The following is an 18,684-nucleotide window of genomic DNA, read 5'->3' as shown; positions in this document are numbered from 1 at the left end:
ATTACAAATCATCAAAGAAAGAAGATACAAAAAATGGAAAAATCTTCCGTGTTCATGGATTGGAAGAATTATTATCATCAAAGTACCCACACTACCAAAACAATTTACAGATTCAATGTGATTCAAATCAAATACAAATGATATTCTTCTCAGTTATAGAAAAAAATACACATGGAAACACAAGAGACCATGAATAGCTAAAGTGATCCCAAATAACAAAAACAAAGTTGGAGGAATCACAATACCAGACTTCAAGACATACTACAGGGCAGTTACAATGAAAATAGCCTGGTACTGGCAAACAAACAAACAAATAAAAACAAATGGGTAGACCAGTGAAACAGACTACAAATCCCAGAAATCAATCCTCACATCTATAACCAACCAATTTTCAATAAACGAGCTGATAAATCCCTGGAGAAAGGACAGTCTGTTCAACAAATGGTTCTGGGAAAATTGGATCCACACATGCAGAAGTGTGTAACAATACCTCTACCTTACACCTTATATAAAAATCTACTCAAGATGAATCAAAGATTTAAATCTATGACCTGATAGAATGAAAATACTAGAGGAGAATATTGGAGAAATTTTGCAAGACATTGGCATAGGCAAAGAGTTCTTGGGAAAGATACCAGAAGCATAGGCAGTAAAGACAAAGAGAAATGGGATTACATCATGCTATTAAGCTTCTACACTTTAAAGGAAATACTCAAAAAAGTGAAAAGTTAAACAACAGAAAGGTAGAAAACATTTTTGCAAACTATGCAACTTATAAGGGATTAATTTCGAGAATTTATGAAGTGCTGACAAACTCAACAACTACAAAACAGTCCTTTAAGGGGCTGGCACTGTGGTACAGTAGGTTAATTCTCCACCAGTGGTGCCAGCATCCCATATGGGCGCCAGTTCTAGTACTGGCTACTCCTCCTTCAGCCAACTCTCTGCTATGGCTTGGGAAGGCAGTAGAGGATGGCCCAACTGCTTGGGCCCCTGTACCTGCCTGGGAGACTTGGAGGAAGCTCCTGTCTATTGGCTTTAGATCAGTACAGCTCCAGCAGTTGCGGCTGTTTGGGGAGTGAAGCAGCAGATGGAAAATCTTTTCTGTTTCTTCTTCTCACTGTCTGTAACTCTCTCTCTCAAATAAATAATAAAATCTTTTAAAAAATTCTGTTAAGAAATGGGCAAATGACATAAACAGGCAATTTTCAAATGATGGAATACAAATAGCCAACATACACATGAAGAAATGTTCCATATCACTAGTGATCAAGGAAATACAAAGAAAAACCACAGTGAGGTTTTACCTCACCCCATTTAGAATGGCCATCATCCAAAATCCAAAAAGTCTAACTGTGGTGAGGATGTGGGGATAAAGGTACACTAATGCACTGTTGGTGGCAATGTAAAATAGCATAACCATGTAACCAATATGGAAGACAATATTGTGATTCCTCAGAAATCTGAAAATAGATCTATCATATGACCCAGCCTTCCCACTCCTGGGAATTTATAGTAACAAAACTAAACAGCATATGAAAGAGTTATTTGTACAACTATTTTTTTTTTTGCAGCTCAGTTCACAATAGTTAAGATGTTTAATCAACCTGGATGTGCATCAACTGATGACTGGATTAGGAAAATGTGGTATATAGATGTACACTATGGAATACTACTCAGACATAAAAAATGAAATCCTGTCATTTGCAACAAAATGGTTGCAACTGGAAACTATTATGCTTTGTGAAATAAGCCAGTCTCTAAAAGACAAATATATGTTTCCTCTGCTAAGTGACTGTTAATTTATAATACCAAAAATTGTCATTTTGCAATAGGATTGTTGTTTTTAGTCCTTGTTTATACTCCTGTGGAACTGTGGTCATCCTACCCTTTACTTATTGAATATTATGATTATTGACAAATTAAGCCTGTGAATTAAAATTTTGGATTTTCAGAAACTGATGAAGAGAGAGGAGCAAGTGAAGGGAATTGGTAGGGGGAGAGCAGGGGAGTGAGGGAAGTGTGGTTTTCTTCTTGGAACTATAACTATGGAACACATATAACCTTTTATTTTAATAACAAAAATTTAAAAAGCATACTGGAAATCATAAAAATTATTAAAGATTTCTGTTTTGGGTCAGAATTTGGATTTTTGAGATATAAGGAATCTTTATTGTTTCTTTATCATTTACTTTCAGGTTTTTAAAAATTTCTGTAATTTTTTCATAACTATTTAAGATATAATTTTCTATTAATTTCTGCCTTTACTTCCATAACTTAATTTACAAATCTATGTCATCCTAATTCTCTTATAGACATGATGTTGTTTGCTATTACTTTTTGGTAGCTAAGGCTAAGTTATATGGTAGCTAAGGCTACAGTTAAGATTTTGTTTATGAAATATGGTGATGGCAGAGTGCACAGATACTGTTGCTTCTTTCTTTCCATCTGAGTACTGTTGCTGATGTAGACCCAGATTACATCAACATTCTTAGGAGCCACAATAATACTATTAATTGCTAAAATGCAATGACTACTTACAGCATTCCAATTAGTATGGTAAGAACTTGATATTTGTATCTCCTTTTATCTTTGTAACGATCTTACCAAGTACATACCATTACAAATCTCACCTTTATCCTGAGGAGAGATGGGTTTAGAGAAATTTATGTGGACAGTACCATGTATAATAACTATTGAGGGTAGAATTCTAACCCAAGTCTGTGAGAGGTTTTAACCACTGTGAAAATCTATTTTTAAATGCATGTCATACTTTCAAAATCTTGCCAAGTTTGCTTCAGTGAAATGAGTGAGGTTTTCAAATTGATTACTTCTAATTCAGATGCTACTTTTTCTACTAGATAAGCATGTAATGTCATCACACTTTATAAGTCATTATTACAGGACTTTGAAATTTATCTTTTCCTTTCTAACAACTTATTTTTCATATTGTAACTTATTTCTCTTATATACCACACTATACAGCTAAACAATATACTAGTGGTAGTCTGCTATCCATAGTTTTTGCCCAGAGTTAATAATGATCGGTTAATCAGGAATCTTAGGCAATATTTTCCTGTCATTTACAAATTCTTAACAAAATTATAAGTCAGTCATTTTTCCCTATTTTGTCTTTAAGAATTTTTGAGAGATGTGTAAATGTGTTTTAGTTTCACCAGTGACTTCAGATGAAGAATGTGTGAATTTATTTTCTTGTTACATAGCCAACTAAATGATGCAACTCATATTGCTTTAGAAGAATAGAGAGGAGTTTTGATGATAAACCCAAAATATTAGTATTGTCTTTTTTCTGTTGATCCTTATGAGTTATTATAGCTAAATACTTTATATCTTATAGACAGGATTAGCTCAGTTACACAGTGACAACAATTATTGACATTTATGAGGTGTCTTATGATTGACATAGTCCTTTAAGTACAGTCTCACTTAATCTCCACAGTTGTATGTAAAGTAGGTTACATTAGTCTTGTCAGTTTTACAGTGAGAAGCTGAAATTTATAGCTTGAGAGTGATCCACGTTTTAACCCTCAGTCTTGTGACTCCATATCCTGTATTCTCTCTACAATGTTGCACTGCATCTCAGTGAAAAAATTGAAGGCAAAAGATGAGCACTAGCCAATGTAAGGATTGAAAGGTTATTGAATCCTTTTAGCAACTAAATGAATAGTTGAGAATTTAAGATTCAGCTCAAATAATTTAAGTACAATACTCATAAGGAAAAAGAAGATACCCAGAAAGAAATCATGAAGATTTTTTTGTCATTAGTAAAATTATTTAGGATTATAATATTTGGTCACCAAAAAACTTGAAGTATCCCCAAAATAAAAAAATAATAATTACTACAAATTCAGATTATTAACATTAACATAGTCACTGAAGAAACTAACAAACTTATTTCTTTGAAAATATGTTGATATTAAGGAAGTATAAGATGTTTTTAACATCTATATAAAGTCAATTGAAAATATATCTCCGTAAAAAATAAGAGTGGGGATAAGAGTGTGAGGAGGAAGAGAGGTTAGGAGAATGTGTGGGAGGATGGGCACAATGGAAAGAATCAGCATGTTCCTAAAGTTGTAATTATGAAGTGTATAATTTTTGTAGCCGTAAAGCTGTATAGTTCTGCATACATTCCTATTGACTTACTTCTAAGGGTACAGTTTAAAAACTTGCCATGGGACCCCAAATCCCCTTAAGCTGGGTGGTAAAAATAACCACTTTAAGTGTTAAAATCATCATTTGGAAAGGATTAAGGGTCTGATAATAATAATAGATAGAATTAAAAAAGAGTGAATGCTCCAACAGGGGAAGCAGTCCACACAGCAGATTCATGGAATGACAATCAATTTTAAATAGCACTTTGACCTCAGAATCTGTCCTTAAGGCATTCCGGTCTGGATGAAAAGCCCACAAGAGCATTTCAGGCTTGGAAAGCCAAGACACTGTGGCAAAAAATGTCCTACATGAAGGACCTCAGTAGGTGAGACCCCAGTGGAAAGATGTGGTCACCAAAGAAGGAAGTACTCTTCTCTGAAGGGAAGAGAGAACTTCCAATTTACTTATGGCCTTCTCTAAATAGTTTGTGGATTCAAAAGGCTACCATAGCCTAGGCAGCTCATGTCAGGAGCCTCGGGTGATCACTGATGTCATACATAGGAGTGTTCATTGTTAAATTAGCAAGAGGAGTTGCTGTGTACTAACGTCACTGTGCACTAACTTCCCATGCCGGACCCCTGTCCTCAAAGAGTTGTATAACTGTATCTAAGTGCTTGCAAAAGATGTATCATTCTTGAGTGCTTCTTTAAAGTTAATTAAGTTTCTACAAAAAAAAAAAAATGAAATTCACTTCACCATGAAATGACTTTGAACAGCCCTTGTCTCAACTATTGAGGAACAGTTTTTTTTTTTTCCATTTGTTTGTTTGTTTTCTTTTGTTTTTTGTTTTTTTCCATGCAAATTGTTGAACACTTTACTTAGTATAGAATTGGTCTTCTATATATAAAGTTAATCAAAAATGGATCTTAGTGGAAAATGAGGCTGAGAATGGAAAAGGGAGAAGGATGAGGAGTGGAAGAGAGTGGGTGGGAAGGCAGGTATGGTGGGGAAAATCACTATTTTACTAAGTTGTACTTATAAAATGCATAAAGTTTGTATTCCTTAAATAAAAGGTTTCTTTGGGGGTTAAAAAAGAATTTAAAAAAAAAAGATGTTTAAGCCATAGACTTGAGATGGGCCATTCATAGTTTCCTTTATGTAGAACTTTTCCCTGGAAAAAAGAACAAAATAAAATGGATAAAAAGGACAGTGTATGGGACTGGTGTCATGGTTGAGCAAGTTGAGCCACTGCCTGTGAGGCTGGCGGCCCATATTGACACCAGTTTAAGTCCCGGTTGCTTCACTTCCACTCCTATTCCGCACTAATGCACCTTTGAAAGCAGCTAATGATGGCCCAATTCCTTGTTCATCTGTATCTATGTGGATGAAACTCCTAGCTCTTGTTTTTTTTTTCATGTCCCAGCCCTGGAAATTGCTGCCATATGGGGAATGAACCAGTAGATGGATGATCTATTTTTTTTTCTCTCTCTCTCCCTTTCTCGTTATTCTATCTTTCAAATAAATAATAAAATAAATCTTTAGAAAAAGTTTATGTTGGATATTTTTACACTGGAATTCGCCATTTTCAGACGTGACATGTGAGCTTGAAAGAACTCATAAATATATTTTCTAGCTAAATTAATTATTGTTAAGTAATGCTTGGAACATATTTGTGAAATGAAGTTTGCAATAATATAAACTTGGAAAAGAATGCAGCTTTTTTATAAGGAAATATAGATATTTATGTTACAGAAATGGTTTTTCTATTTGTATTTTTAAATTAGTATTCTCATTTATCTTTTCAGCTTAGTACAGTTTCAGAAAGCATCTTAATGAAATTTATTTTTACAATGCTAAAAATTGGGAAATATTACACTTAAAAAATCAAGGCTCAAAAGCTAACTAGATCTCCAAATAAATATCTGTTGTATCATTTCAGTTCTCTTTTATTCTAATAACATTCCTATGATGAAAAATAACCCGATTCTATTCAGGAAAATAAAGTGTAATCTCATTATACCCTTAGATTTTATTATTCCTTGATTTAATTTTAGCTTTACTTTGAGGAAACTTTAGAATTTTGCTCTCAAATGTTTTTATATTTTAGGAATATTTTACCCAGAGAGAATATGCTATGGATAAGGTGAAGATTTTATATATTTTTTCAAATACTCCCATATGCCTATGCAAAATTTGCTAATTTGAGCACATGTTTCTCAGCACTCCATGATTTATGGTTATAGTCCACATGCTATTTTAAGAAAGTCTTGGAAACTGAAGATTCTACACAGATGTTTTCCAAGTGAATTACAATATTCAATGCACTTTACAATTTATCCTAAATGTCCATGTTCTTTTCACAGATGAAGATGAGATCAGGAGTTACACATTTTTTTTTTTTTTTTTTTTAAGAACGAAGTAATGAGAGGGGCAAAGAAATGGGAGGGAGAAAGAAATAAAGAGAGAAGAAAGAAATGAGAGACACAAAACGTTGATGCTGATTGTGTATATCTGTCATAGCAGGATTAGGATTCACCTTAAGCCTCATGTTTCTTTTTCTTTGTACTTGTTTACTTGTAGGAGTGTTGTGGTGCCAGTAAAGAAGCCACCTCCAGGTAGTTTAGCTGTAACCACTGTGGGAGCCACCTCTGCAGGAAGTGGGCTGCCAACAGGCAGTGCCTCTAATATATTTGCTGCCACGGGAGCTACACCAAAAAGTATGATTAATACAACAGGTATTGTCCTTATATATTTTTGTGATACCTCATCTTTTTCTTTCTGTTTTCTATATCTTCATTTTACTGCTTATAGGATCTCAAAAATTAAAATCCTTTGATCATTTAATAGTATCTTAATCTTTAAGAAAGATTACACTTTATGTTATGATTTTCACTATTGCACTTTAATTCTAAATTACAGTTTTTAGTCATCATTTTAGGGGGTACTGATTTTTGTTTTGAGTCCTCTCAAAACACGATGTTTATGTTGAGTGTGAGAGCACGTATTTAAAAGATTTAGGGGAGCAAAAACAATAACAAATTTGAACACTGAAGTTTGATATACAAATATTAAAGTAAATTGTATCAAGAATATCAAAGTATACTAACAATATTAGTGATAGAAAATGTACTTGGTGATATTTACTGTTGAGTCATAATGTATTTTCTTTGCTAAATCCCCTAAGGGAAGGCAGAGCTCCCCTAAGAAACTTGACGATATGCAAGAGCCTCAACTTGATAAAAAAATGTATGTGAATAAGAACCATTGTTTGACATTGAATTAATTTATATATGTCAGTTACAATTGTATACAATTCATTGTCCAAAATTTCCTAATGATTCTAGGAACCAAAAACTCCAAATCACTATAAATTTTAAAAGCCTACCTAAAAGAATATCTTTTTTTGTAAATTTCCAGAAATGTTCCTGTTGATTATTAGCTAAATAAATCCTTACCCAAATCTTTGTGATTCCATTTTAGGTATTTATACAACGCAAGATGATCCCTGACTTTTCTTCCCTGACTATAGTAGTCTTCTCTTCTCCAAACTGTATAGCCTTGAACTTTTCCATTTATTATCATTACTTAGATTCTTCCCATTTTTATTAATTTGTAGCTCTTCTTTGTGCTTTCTGTATCTATCTTGTTTATCATACCACCTGAGTGTGACATATCATGAACAACACATTTATGGGGTTGTAGTAAGTAGAATGTACTCTATTAAGCATATTTGTATTAGCAAATAAACATTGTTAATGGCATTGTGTTAAAGAATATAACATCTTTAATTTATATTATAAATAAATATTTATATGACTTGCCTGACTTGTCTAAAGACTTTCAAGTCATTCTATTTTTAGTATTACTATTTATATTCATTTGGCTCTCTCAAATTGAAATAAAACAAATTTTCTTTTATCAAAATTTTACCCAGAATTTTTTTTAATGTGTTAATGTAGTAAGAAAAAAATCTGTATCAAGTGTTATCAAGTAAACAGTCCTGACTGCTATTAAGAGCTAGGTAAATGGAAAATTAAATCACTACTTTTTTAAATCTTTGTATGAGACAAGTCATGATGCTTTCTATTAATTTTTCTTTTAAGAATTATTAATAGATATAGCAAATAATTACACAAGAGGTTTAGTGATAGTATAAATTATGCATATTACAAGGAAAAATAAAATATAGTCAATAAACTTTCTCCTTGGGAGGAATAAAATTCATGAGCCAACATCTAAACTGGACTTACTATCCAGTTTACAAGTTGGCACATACGTACTTTATAAAGGTGATAATGGAAATCCTGATAAGCAGTTGAGTTCTGTGGGAATCAGTATGAGGTATGATAATATTTAGGAACACTAGATGTCCCTCAACTCCATAGCTATGTAATATATTTACATTGCATATGAATATTGTAGAAAAAATCTGTTCTAAAATGGCTTCTTCATATCATGAGGAAAATTCCTTATTTTAAAACTGGTTATAATTACATTCAAGTATAGGCCTTCTTAAGCAATAATTTTATTGAAATAAACATTTGATAATACAGAGCCATAAATTTATGCTCAGATATAATTCATTATAAATTATAGATGTTAAAAAATTGAAATAAAAAAATAAATTTTTATGTTCAAATTTACATTGTATTATCAGCCTCATTTTACCTAAAAGTTTTTCATTTGTTGATGTCTTTTATTTATACCCCATGTGTAATATGTAGTTTTGTTAGATTAACGTAAGTAAACCGACTGGGTCTCAATACAATAGCTATTGGTTAAAATTATAAATAATTAAGAGTATGCTAATAATCAAATAATTTTAATTGACGAGTTCTGTTTTGAAATCAATATGAGTAATATTTCAAAATCAAATAGTATTATATAATTAATATTGTTTTATTAAATAATTGTGTTTAAGGCTAAAAATTATTATTTTGGGAACAGGTGCCGTGGATTCAGGGTCTTCCTCCTCCTCCTCCTCTTCTAGTTTTGTGAATGGTGCTACCAGCAAAAATCTTCCAGCTGTACAAACTGTTGCTCCAATGCCAGAAGATTCAGCTGAAAACATGAGGTGTGTATAACTATTTCTTTTTTACTCATCTTTCTCATTTTACTCTTCCTCATCTTTTGTCTCTCTCCGGGTTTTTATAATAGTGAAACAATACGCTGTAAAAGCATAGATATGGTAAGAATTCTTGGAAATGTAGGTTAATTATGTATTTTGTGATTGTATTTCATAATTGCATTATATTTGTATTCTAGGCTACTTGTTAATTGTATGAAAATCAGCGTTATTATCTTTGTAAGAGACCTTGTTTAAGATGATGACTGCTAAATTTGTAATCTATTGTCATACTTGCTACTATTTCTAATAATGTTTAAATATGCACAAATAGTAACATGGCAGAATAGAACATCTTTGGAGGGTGATGAAAATTTAAAATACATACTTTGAAAATAGCTCTGCCAAATTAAGTATAACATATATCATGAAACTTGAATAATGGAACATGTCTATGTGATTAAAGAGCATATATAAAAGAGACTGGCCATCATTCTTGGAGTTAAACTGTGTGTGTACACACATACATATGTGCATATATATATTCATAATTTTAATGGAAGTATGGTCCATCCCCTGTATCTATATATTCTGCATCCACACATTCAACCAATCACCACTCACAAACATTTTTTTTCAAAGCTGAACACATACAAACTTTGTTTTCTTGTCATTATTCATTAAACAATATAGCGTAGTAACTATTTCAATAGCATTTACTTTATAGTTGTAGTTATAATTCACCTAGATGTGATTTAATGTGCATAGTTTATATGCAAATACTCTACTTTATCTAAAGGACGTGAGAATCTTTTTCAGATTTTAATATCCATAGGGAATCCTGAGATCTCTGGTGGATACCAGGGGATAATTGTATAACACAAATACAGTATAATAGCTCAATGAAAGAATTATCACATTCATGTTGCAATCACCCAAATCAAGAAACAGACTGTAACAAATACCCCAAAAATCTCCACTGTGTGCCCCTTTCCCGATGTTCTCATTCCTCTTAAAATTTTTCACCCTGGTTTTTAACTAGGACAGTTTTGTATACTTTGGATTTATATAAATGCACATACATATATTCTGTTGTCTCTGGCATCTTTTGTTCAACATTATGACTGCTCCATATTCAGTTTGTTCATTCCTATTTCACATTTCTTCATTTGGTTATGTACACTATTAACTTATTAATTCATTTCATTGTGATGGGCATTTGATGTTTATATTGTTTAGCTATTAAAAATAATAAAACTACACAGATAAAAATGTTATCTGTAATTATTATGCATTAAATATTACTGTGTGAGTACACCACACTTTAGTATAGCCATCTATTATGTAAATAATGTGGACTGGAATTGCTGATTCCTAGTATTTGTATATACCCAGTTTAACTAGATAATGACAAATGTATTGTCAAAATGGTTATACAAGGTTACTAGTCCAACATCAGAATATGAGAGTTTTAGTTGCTTCATGTCATTGACAGGACTTAGCATTGTCAGCCCCTTTCATTTTATCTATTTTTGTTGAAGCTTAGTGGCATTCTGTTGTATTTTGAGTTTGCATTTTCCTGATGAATAATACGGTCGAGTAACTTTTATATATATTACTGGTCTTTTTTATTTCTATTTTGGGATTTGCATGTTGAAATCTCTAGTTCTTTAATGATTGGCTTTTTGTATTAATTTGTAAACTTTTTCATACAATTTCAAAATAAGCCCTTTAATGATTATATGACATGAATGTATCTTCTTCCCTTCTTTTTATTTATCTGGTCTGCTTTGATCAGTGGGAGGTGTAAATTTTAAAGAAATTCAATTTATCAGGTTTTTTTGGTAAGTGCTTTCTTGCATTGCATAATTCTTTGCCTACATTTTCCCTACCTTGTCTTCTGTTTTATTTTTTGCTTTTATACTTAGAAACATAATCTATCTGGAATTAACTTTTTAAAACATAATGTTAACAGTGTAAAGAATACAAAAATGACCTGGCACCCTTTATTTGAAAGGTTCTTCTTTGCCCCATGCTCTGCCACTTTCTTCACAAATCAAGTGTTAGTTTATTTTTGGCCATGATTTTGACTCAGTTCTGCCCCATTAGTCTATTTGTGTGTCCTTCTGCTGTGCTGTCATAATTCACTTCAGTTTTTATAAAAAATAATATTTGATCTAAAAATATATTCCTACTTTACACTTTTTCCTTAATACAATCTGATTTCTTGAATTTCCATTTAAATTTTATAATCCAGTTTTTCAGTATCCATTTTAAAAATAGCTAACTGGGTTTTTCTTTTGTGATCTGTTAAAGTCATGACTTTTCCTCTCAGCATTGTTTGAGCTGTATTCTACAAATGTAGTACCTTGTTTCAATCTTCTTTGAATTCAATATATTTTTCTAATTTTTCATCTATTTTTCCCTTTTCCCCAATTTTTGGCTATTAGGATAAAGCTTCACTGAACCTTTGTTTATGTGAACCTAAGTTTGTTTCTCTGGCGTAAATGCCGAAGAGTAAGATCACTACAACATGCTATTAGGGCCTCCCAAGTTGCTGCTTAACCCACTGTACCACAGTGCTGTCTAACCTCTTGTTCATTTTTTTTTTTTTTTGAAGGGCAGAATTACAAAGGGAGAGAGACAGAGAGACAGAGAGAAAGATTTTCCAGCTACTGGTTCACTCCCCAAATGGCTGCAGTGTCAGTAGGTGGGCAAATCTGAAGCCAGGAACCAGGAGCTGCTTCTGAGTCTCACATGTGGATGCAGAAGCCCAACCACTTGGGCTCAGTCTTCTGCTGCTTTCCCAGGCCATTCATTAGCAGGGAGCTGGACCAGAAGTAGAGCAGCTGATATATGAACTGGTGCCCATGTGGGATGCTGGAACTGCAGGCCACAGCTTTTCCCACTATGCCATGGCACCAGACCCTCTTGTCCATTTTTTTAATTGGAACAATTTTTACTTTTGATTTTTTTTTTAATATGTTCTAGATACAAGTCCTTTTTCAGACTTGTCAACCTGAAGTCTTTGTTTCATCATTTGACTTTCTCCTATATCTGTTTCTGTAATCTTGTGTTTATCTTGGCATTCAGTCTTGGCTACTTATTTTATTTTATATCTTTTGTTTTTAATATAATGTGAAGGATTTATAGTATATGAAAGAGTGCAAAGGTAATGTGAAGGTACAACATTGATTTTCTTGCAGGAAAAAAAAGACATTTTCTTCTGGTACTCACTGTAGAAACTAACAATCCCAGATGACCTTAAAGCTATCAAGGTTAGAGGACCAGTTTTTTTTTTTTTTTTTTTTTGCTGGTTTACCACTTTTCTAGGGTGTAGGTCTATACCCAACTTTAATCACTTGGGTTTTTTTTTAAACTTTCTGCCCTTTTGATGGCCTCGAAATTTTCTTGGGGCTGGTGCTGTGGCATAGTGGGTAAAGCCGCTGTCTGCAGTGCTGGCATCCCATATGGGCGCTGGTTCAAGTCTCGGTAGCTCCACTTCCAATCTGGCTCTCTGCTATGGCCTGGGAAAGCAGGCAGAAGATGGCCCAAGTCCTTGGTCCCCTGCATCCAGGTGGGAGACCCAGAAGAAGCTCCTGGCTTCAGATCTGCACAGCTCCGGCTGTTGCAGCCAATTGGGGAGTGAACCAGCAGAAGAAAGACCTCTATCTTTCTGCCTCTCCTCCTCTCTCTGTATAACTGACCTGCAAATAAATAAATAAATATTTCAAAATTTTTTCTTGAACTTCTAAGTCATTCAACTGTTTCTTACAAACCATGTCCGTGGAAGAAGAGATGTCCAAACACCAAAATCATCTTACTAGGGTTTCTTTTTCACATTCAATGGTAATTTATTGATCCTTGTCTTAATTTTCCTTTGTCCTCACAGAAATACTTAGATGTTGGTTTGTTTAGTTGTTCTTTGGTAGGAAATTTAGCTTCTTAGTGCAGATAAAAATGCTCATAATTTACATAGGTAGTTTATTTTCTTGTATTTAATCAAGAGCTAACATTAAAATGTTTATTTTAATTAAATATAGCATTAGATTAATTAAATTAATATTAAATATTAGATTTAAATAAATAAATAAATGTAAAATGAGATAGAATTTTTTAATCACTGATTTCAACTGGATTACATCAGATCCATTTATTCTGATCCTTAATTATATCAGGGAAAATGGGTTTTTTGTATTTTCAAATTTTAAAAATGTGTATGCAATGTATAGTTTAAATTGTAACATCTTGTAAATTAAACCTTTCCAACTCCTTGTGTGGCTTTTCCATTTGAATAAAGCATTTAATGGTAATTCTTTTTCCTTCTTTTCTTTACATTTACCTATATTTATAGATACAGCAAGTTTTTCTTTAGCAGTATATCAGTGGATATATTGCTGTTTAAAAAATCATAATCTATATTTTAGTTTGTTGTTATATATCATTTGCATATAATGTATTGACTGATATAGTTTGTTATGTTACCAATTTGGTAGTTGTTTAAAAAGAAAAAGATTCTTTTCCTTCTATTCTTTATTTTCTTCTTCTTCCTATGCAGTCTGTTGGTTAATGAAATTTTTTGATTGTTTTACTTTTTCTCAAATATTGAGTTATTGTTTTCTTATCTTCTAAATAACCAAGTGAGCCATGGCGCCGGCCCCTGAGTTAGTTCTTCTTTAAAAGTTTGGTAGAGGGGCCGACACCCTAGCTTACTTGGTTAATCCTCCGCCTGCAGCGCCGGCATCCCATATGGGCGCCAGGTTCTAGTCTCGATTGCTCCTCTTCCAGTCCAGCTCTCTGCTGTGGCCCAGGAAGGCAGTGGAGGATGGCCCATGTTCTTGGGCTCCTGCACCCTCATGGGAGACCAGGAGGAAGCACCTGGCTTCTGGCTTTGGATGGCATAGCTCCAACCCTGGCGGCCATTTGGGGGTTGAACCAATGGAAGGAAGACCTTTCTCACTGTCGAACTCTATCTGTCAAAAGGAAGGAAGGAAGGGAGGGAGGGAGGGAGGGAGGAAGGAAGGAAGGAAGGAAGGAAGGAAGGAAGGGAGGGAGGGAGGGAGGGAGGAAAAAGTTTGGTAGAAGTCAGCCGTGAAGCCATTGGGAGGGCCTTTTTTACTGATTAAATCTCCATCTTGGTTATTGGTCTATTTAAGTTTTCTGTTGTCCTCATGGCTCAATTTTAGTAAGTGGTGTATGCAGATGTCTATCCATTTCTTCTAAATCTTCCAATTTGGTTTAAATTTATACACCTTTATTTTAGATTTATTTTTGTTGTTTTTTAAGATGTATTTGTTTATTTTGAAAGTCAGAGTTATGGGGAGGATGGGGGGAGGAGAGAGAGAGAGAGAGAGAGAGAGAGAGAATCTCATCTGTTTGCTGGTTTACTCCTTAAGTGGCCACAACAGTGAGGGCTGGACCAGACTAAAGTCAGTATCCAGGAGCTTCATCCCAGTCTTCCATGTGGGTGGCAGGGACCAAAATATTTGTGCCATCTTCTGCTGCCTTCCCTTGCCATTAGCACAGAGTGGATCACAAGAAGAGCAGCTGGAACTTGAACTGGTACCTATATGGGATTCTGGTGTCACAGTCTGTGGCTGTATCTGCTTTGCCACAACTGCAGCCCTTACTTTGTTTTTATTTGGTAGCTAGTTTGAAAGAGTTTTTCCCCCAGTATTTCTGTTCCACCTGGATTTTTAGGCTTTTTTCATCTTGTACTACAGCCCCTTCTGCAATGTTAGCGCTGTTATTTCTTACCCAGTACTTGAAAGCTGGTGTTCAGGGGTATGGGACTAGCCAAATTTGAGTTCATTCAGATGCTGCCTTCCCTCTTGAAGCTAGGCTGTTCCAATGATTCTTCTCATTCTCAAGTGTTTGGTCTGTCTATATATCAAGGCTCAGAATGTTTTCCTGAGTGGAGGTGGGGGACAATGGAAAGAGAGAGGCAGAGAGAAAGAGAGAGAGAGAGAGAGAGAGAGAGAGAGAGAGAGAGAGAGAGAGAGAGAATGTCTTCCAATTTCTTGGTTCATTGCCCAAAGGCCTGCAATTGCTAGGGCTTATTCACGCAGAAGCCAGGTACCTGGAATTCCGTATGGATCTCCCGTGGTTGTGGGAGGGAACTGAGTGCTTGTACCACCTCCTAGGGTACACATTAGCAGGTAGCTGGATCAGAAGTGGAGTTACTGGGTCTCAAACTGTGTCCCTATAAGGGATGTAGGTATTCTAAGAGATGACTTATCCACTGTGCCATTTGCCCTCCTCTCATCTATCTCTTAACGTGGAGGTGTACATCATGCACTTGCAAATATCTGTGATTCTGTTTAGGAGGAATGAAGAGAAAAATGTCAAGCTTTTTACAAAACTTTTTTTTTTTTAATTTTGACAGGCAGAGTGGACAGTGAGAGAGACAGAGAGAAAGGTCTTCCTTTTGCCGTTGGTTCACCCTCCCATGGCCACTGCGGTAGCGCGCTGTGGCCGGCGCACTGCGCTGATCCGATGGCAGGAGCCAGGTGCTTATCCTGGTCTCCCATGGGGTGCAGGGCCCAAGGACTTGGGCCATCCTCCACTGCACTCCCTGGCCACAGCAGAGAGCTGGCCTGGAAGAGGGGCAACCGGGACAGGATCGGTGCCCCGACTGGGACTAGAACCCGGTGTGCCAGCGCCGCAAGGCGGAGGATTAGTCTATTGAGCCACGGCGCCGGCCTACAAAACTTTTTTTAAAATTTATTTTCATTTTATTTGAAAGGTGGAGAGACTGAGACAGAAATCTTCCATCCTCTGGTCTACTCCCCAAATGCCTGCAACAACCAGGGCTAGATCAGGCTGACGTCAGGAGCCAAGAACTTGTTCTAGGTCTCCAACATTATTGGTAGGAGTCAAGTACTTGAGCTGTCACATGCTGCCTCCCGGAGCATCTTTTAATAGGAAGCCGGACTGGAAGCATTTGAACCCAAGTGATCTAATACGGGTGGAGGGTGTCACAAGTTGGGTCTTAACTGCAGTCAAATGCTTGCCCCCAAAGAAATCTGTTTTAAGTTTATAATATTACAAGGAAATAAAATAACCAAAGCATTTTTTTCCAGTGTTACTTTTTTTTTTTTAATTAAACTTTTATTTAATGAATATAAATTTCCAAAGTATAGCTTATGGGTTACAATGGCTTCCCCCTCCCATAACTTCCCTCCCGCCCGCAACCCTCCCCTTTCCCGCTCCCTTTCCCCTTCCATTCATGTAAAGATTCATTTTCAATTCTCTTTGTATACAGAAGATCAGTTTAGTGTATATTAGGTAAAGATTTCAACATTTTGCCCATATAGCAACATCAAGTGAAAAAACTACCATTGGATTACTAATTATAGCATTAAATAGCAATGTTTTGTTTAGTCACTGTGGCTCTAGAAAGTCTACAGTTTGAAAATACTATCAGTGGGTCACTGTTTTATAGCTTCTGAGATTTAGGATGCTCCTTAGCTACCTAGTGTGTTATATTACATATTGGAAATTTTGTCTAAGCCAGACAAAATATTTAGTTAGTGTTTTCCAATATTAGTCATAATGTGTAGTAAGAATTTAATTTCATGATATATAGTTTTTCTATCATTAAACTTTTCTAATCTTGACATTTCACCTGCATTTACTTAAGCACACCAGTTCACTTATCTGTACCAACATTTGCAGATTTATATAGGAGCATTTGATTAGTAAAAATTTTCCATTGAATTCACTAACATAATCATTTCTTTTATATCTGAGCTGTAGCATTTACATACATTATTGATGTCATGTAATTATTTAAATTCTAAATTTTATTATAGCTGCTCATTCTTTTATAAGAAATGAAGAAACTTGATAACTTTAATCTATATAATTAAATTGTTAGTGTTTATTATATTTGTGACATTATGCTAAGGGCCTAGAATAACACAAAAGTTGAAAACAAAATTAAATAAAATTGAAGACATGTGTTTGGCACATGGCAGCTTAGGTCACATCTTGGAACACCCACATCCCTTGTAAGAGTTCATGTCCCAGCTACTCTGCTTCAGATCCAGCTTTCTGCTAACAGGCATCCAGAGATGTAGCGGATGACTCAAATACTTTGGTTCCTACTGTAATTACTATTATTTATCAGTAATTATTGTTACTAATAATAAAAGCCAATATAGAATTGTAGTGTTTTTGAACCTTAATAATAAGCTCTTATGTTCTAAGTGATAATGTTCTAATGTAGGAATTGGAGCTTTAGAATTTCATCCAAATTGTTAATATTTCCTTTGAATGTTGTATTTTCCAAGAGTTGGTAATTTTCTTAGAGTAGTGAATATTTCCTTTGTCCAGCTTATTTCATTCCACATGATAAGGGAAAGAAGAAGGGAAGTATCATTCTATTTTTTTTTTTAATTTTATTTTGACTGGCAGAGTTAGACAGTGAGAGAGAGAGACAGAGAGAAAGGTCTTCCTTCCGTTGGTTCACCCCCCAAATGGCCAGAGCTACGCCAATCCGAAGCCAGGAGCCAGGTGCTTCCTCCTGGTCTCCCACGCTGGTGCAGGGTCCAAGCCTTTGGGCCATCCTCCGCTGCCCTCCCGGGCCACAGCAGAGAGCTGGACAGGAAGAGGAACAACCAGGACTAGAACCCGGTGCCCACATAGGATGCCGGTGCTGCAGGCGGAGGATTAGCCAAGTGAGCCACGGCGCCGGCCCATTCTGTTCTTAGAATTATATCTTTGAACTGCATTGAATCTGTTCTCTTTGCATTAATATCACAAAAATAAGAGGGTTGTGTTATCCTAATTATCATGTATTTATCGTAACCCTGAGAATCTTATGTATTTATAAATTCCTTTATTTTAACCAAAAAGCAACACTCTCCCCCTCACACATACAGACAAATTCGTTTTTTGGAGTTAAAGCAGGAATTTTCTTCAAGGAAATCAGTAATTCCCTTTCTTAAAAGAGTTCATTTGTACTATCAAGTAAAAGAGCCAGAGTTACAGTAGGTACCAGTCAACTATCCTAAGCTTTATTAGGATGGCTGAAGGGGATGAAAAAAAAAGAGTGGAAACAATGGAATAAGTGATTTGTCATCATATGCATTTTAGTCTAGTGTTGATAAATTCTATACTTAGGACATAAGACATTTCCAAGTATTAGAAAGGTACTAGAATATGAGATTATAAATCTCATTTAAAGGCTATTAAAGCAGATTCTCCATGTTGTTAACCTTTGTGTTACACTGTGCATTAAATGAGATTAAATGAATTTTTTTGAGTAAATGAAAATATACATTATAAGAAAGTGAAAAAAATTAGTCATTTTCCTAAAGTAAGAAAAGTATGCTAATTTTTCTCACAAAAAGAATTTGCTAAACAGTAACTTCTTTTCTTCTGATTGTTATTTATTCATTCAATTTCTATTTAATAAGAAGCATTCACTTAATCATATAGGATTTAAGACCATATTTCTCTGGTGTCAATATAGTGTTTTTTTTAATTTATTTTTCACT

At 34.6% G+C, this 18,684-nt stretch overlaps 1 protein-coding gene across 5 annotated transcripts in view; it reads left to right on the top strand.

Moving 5' to 3' along the window:
• Positions 1–18,684, top strand: part of NBEA (neurobeachin) — a 731,002-nt gene that overhangs the window by 281,409 nt on the left and 430,909 nt on the right. For 4 of the 5 annotated variants that reach the window (XM_062194378.1, XM_062194377.1, XM_062194376.1 and 1 more), the window contains exons 31-32: positions 6,697–6,851; positions 9,064–9,190. In XM_062194378.1, the coding sequence (XP_062050362.1) occupies positions 6,697–6,851; positions 9,064–9,190 (282 nt within the window). The remainder of the gene's footprint in view (positions 1–6,696; positions 6,852–9,063; positions 9,191–18,684) is intronic. The other variant, XM_062194375.1, reaches the window with a different exon arrangement.

Source organism: Lepus europaeus, chromosome 6, assembly GCF_033115175.1.
Source record: "Lepus europaeus isolate LE1 chromosome 6, mLepTim1.pri, whole genome shotgun sequence".
NCBI classification, from domain to species: Eukaryota; Metazoa; Chordata; class Mammalia; order Lagomorpha; family Leporidae; genus Lepus; species Lepus europaeus.
The sequence above is the reverse complement of the archived record's forward strand: the minus strand, read 5'-3'. Positions and strand labels throughout refer to the sequence as shown.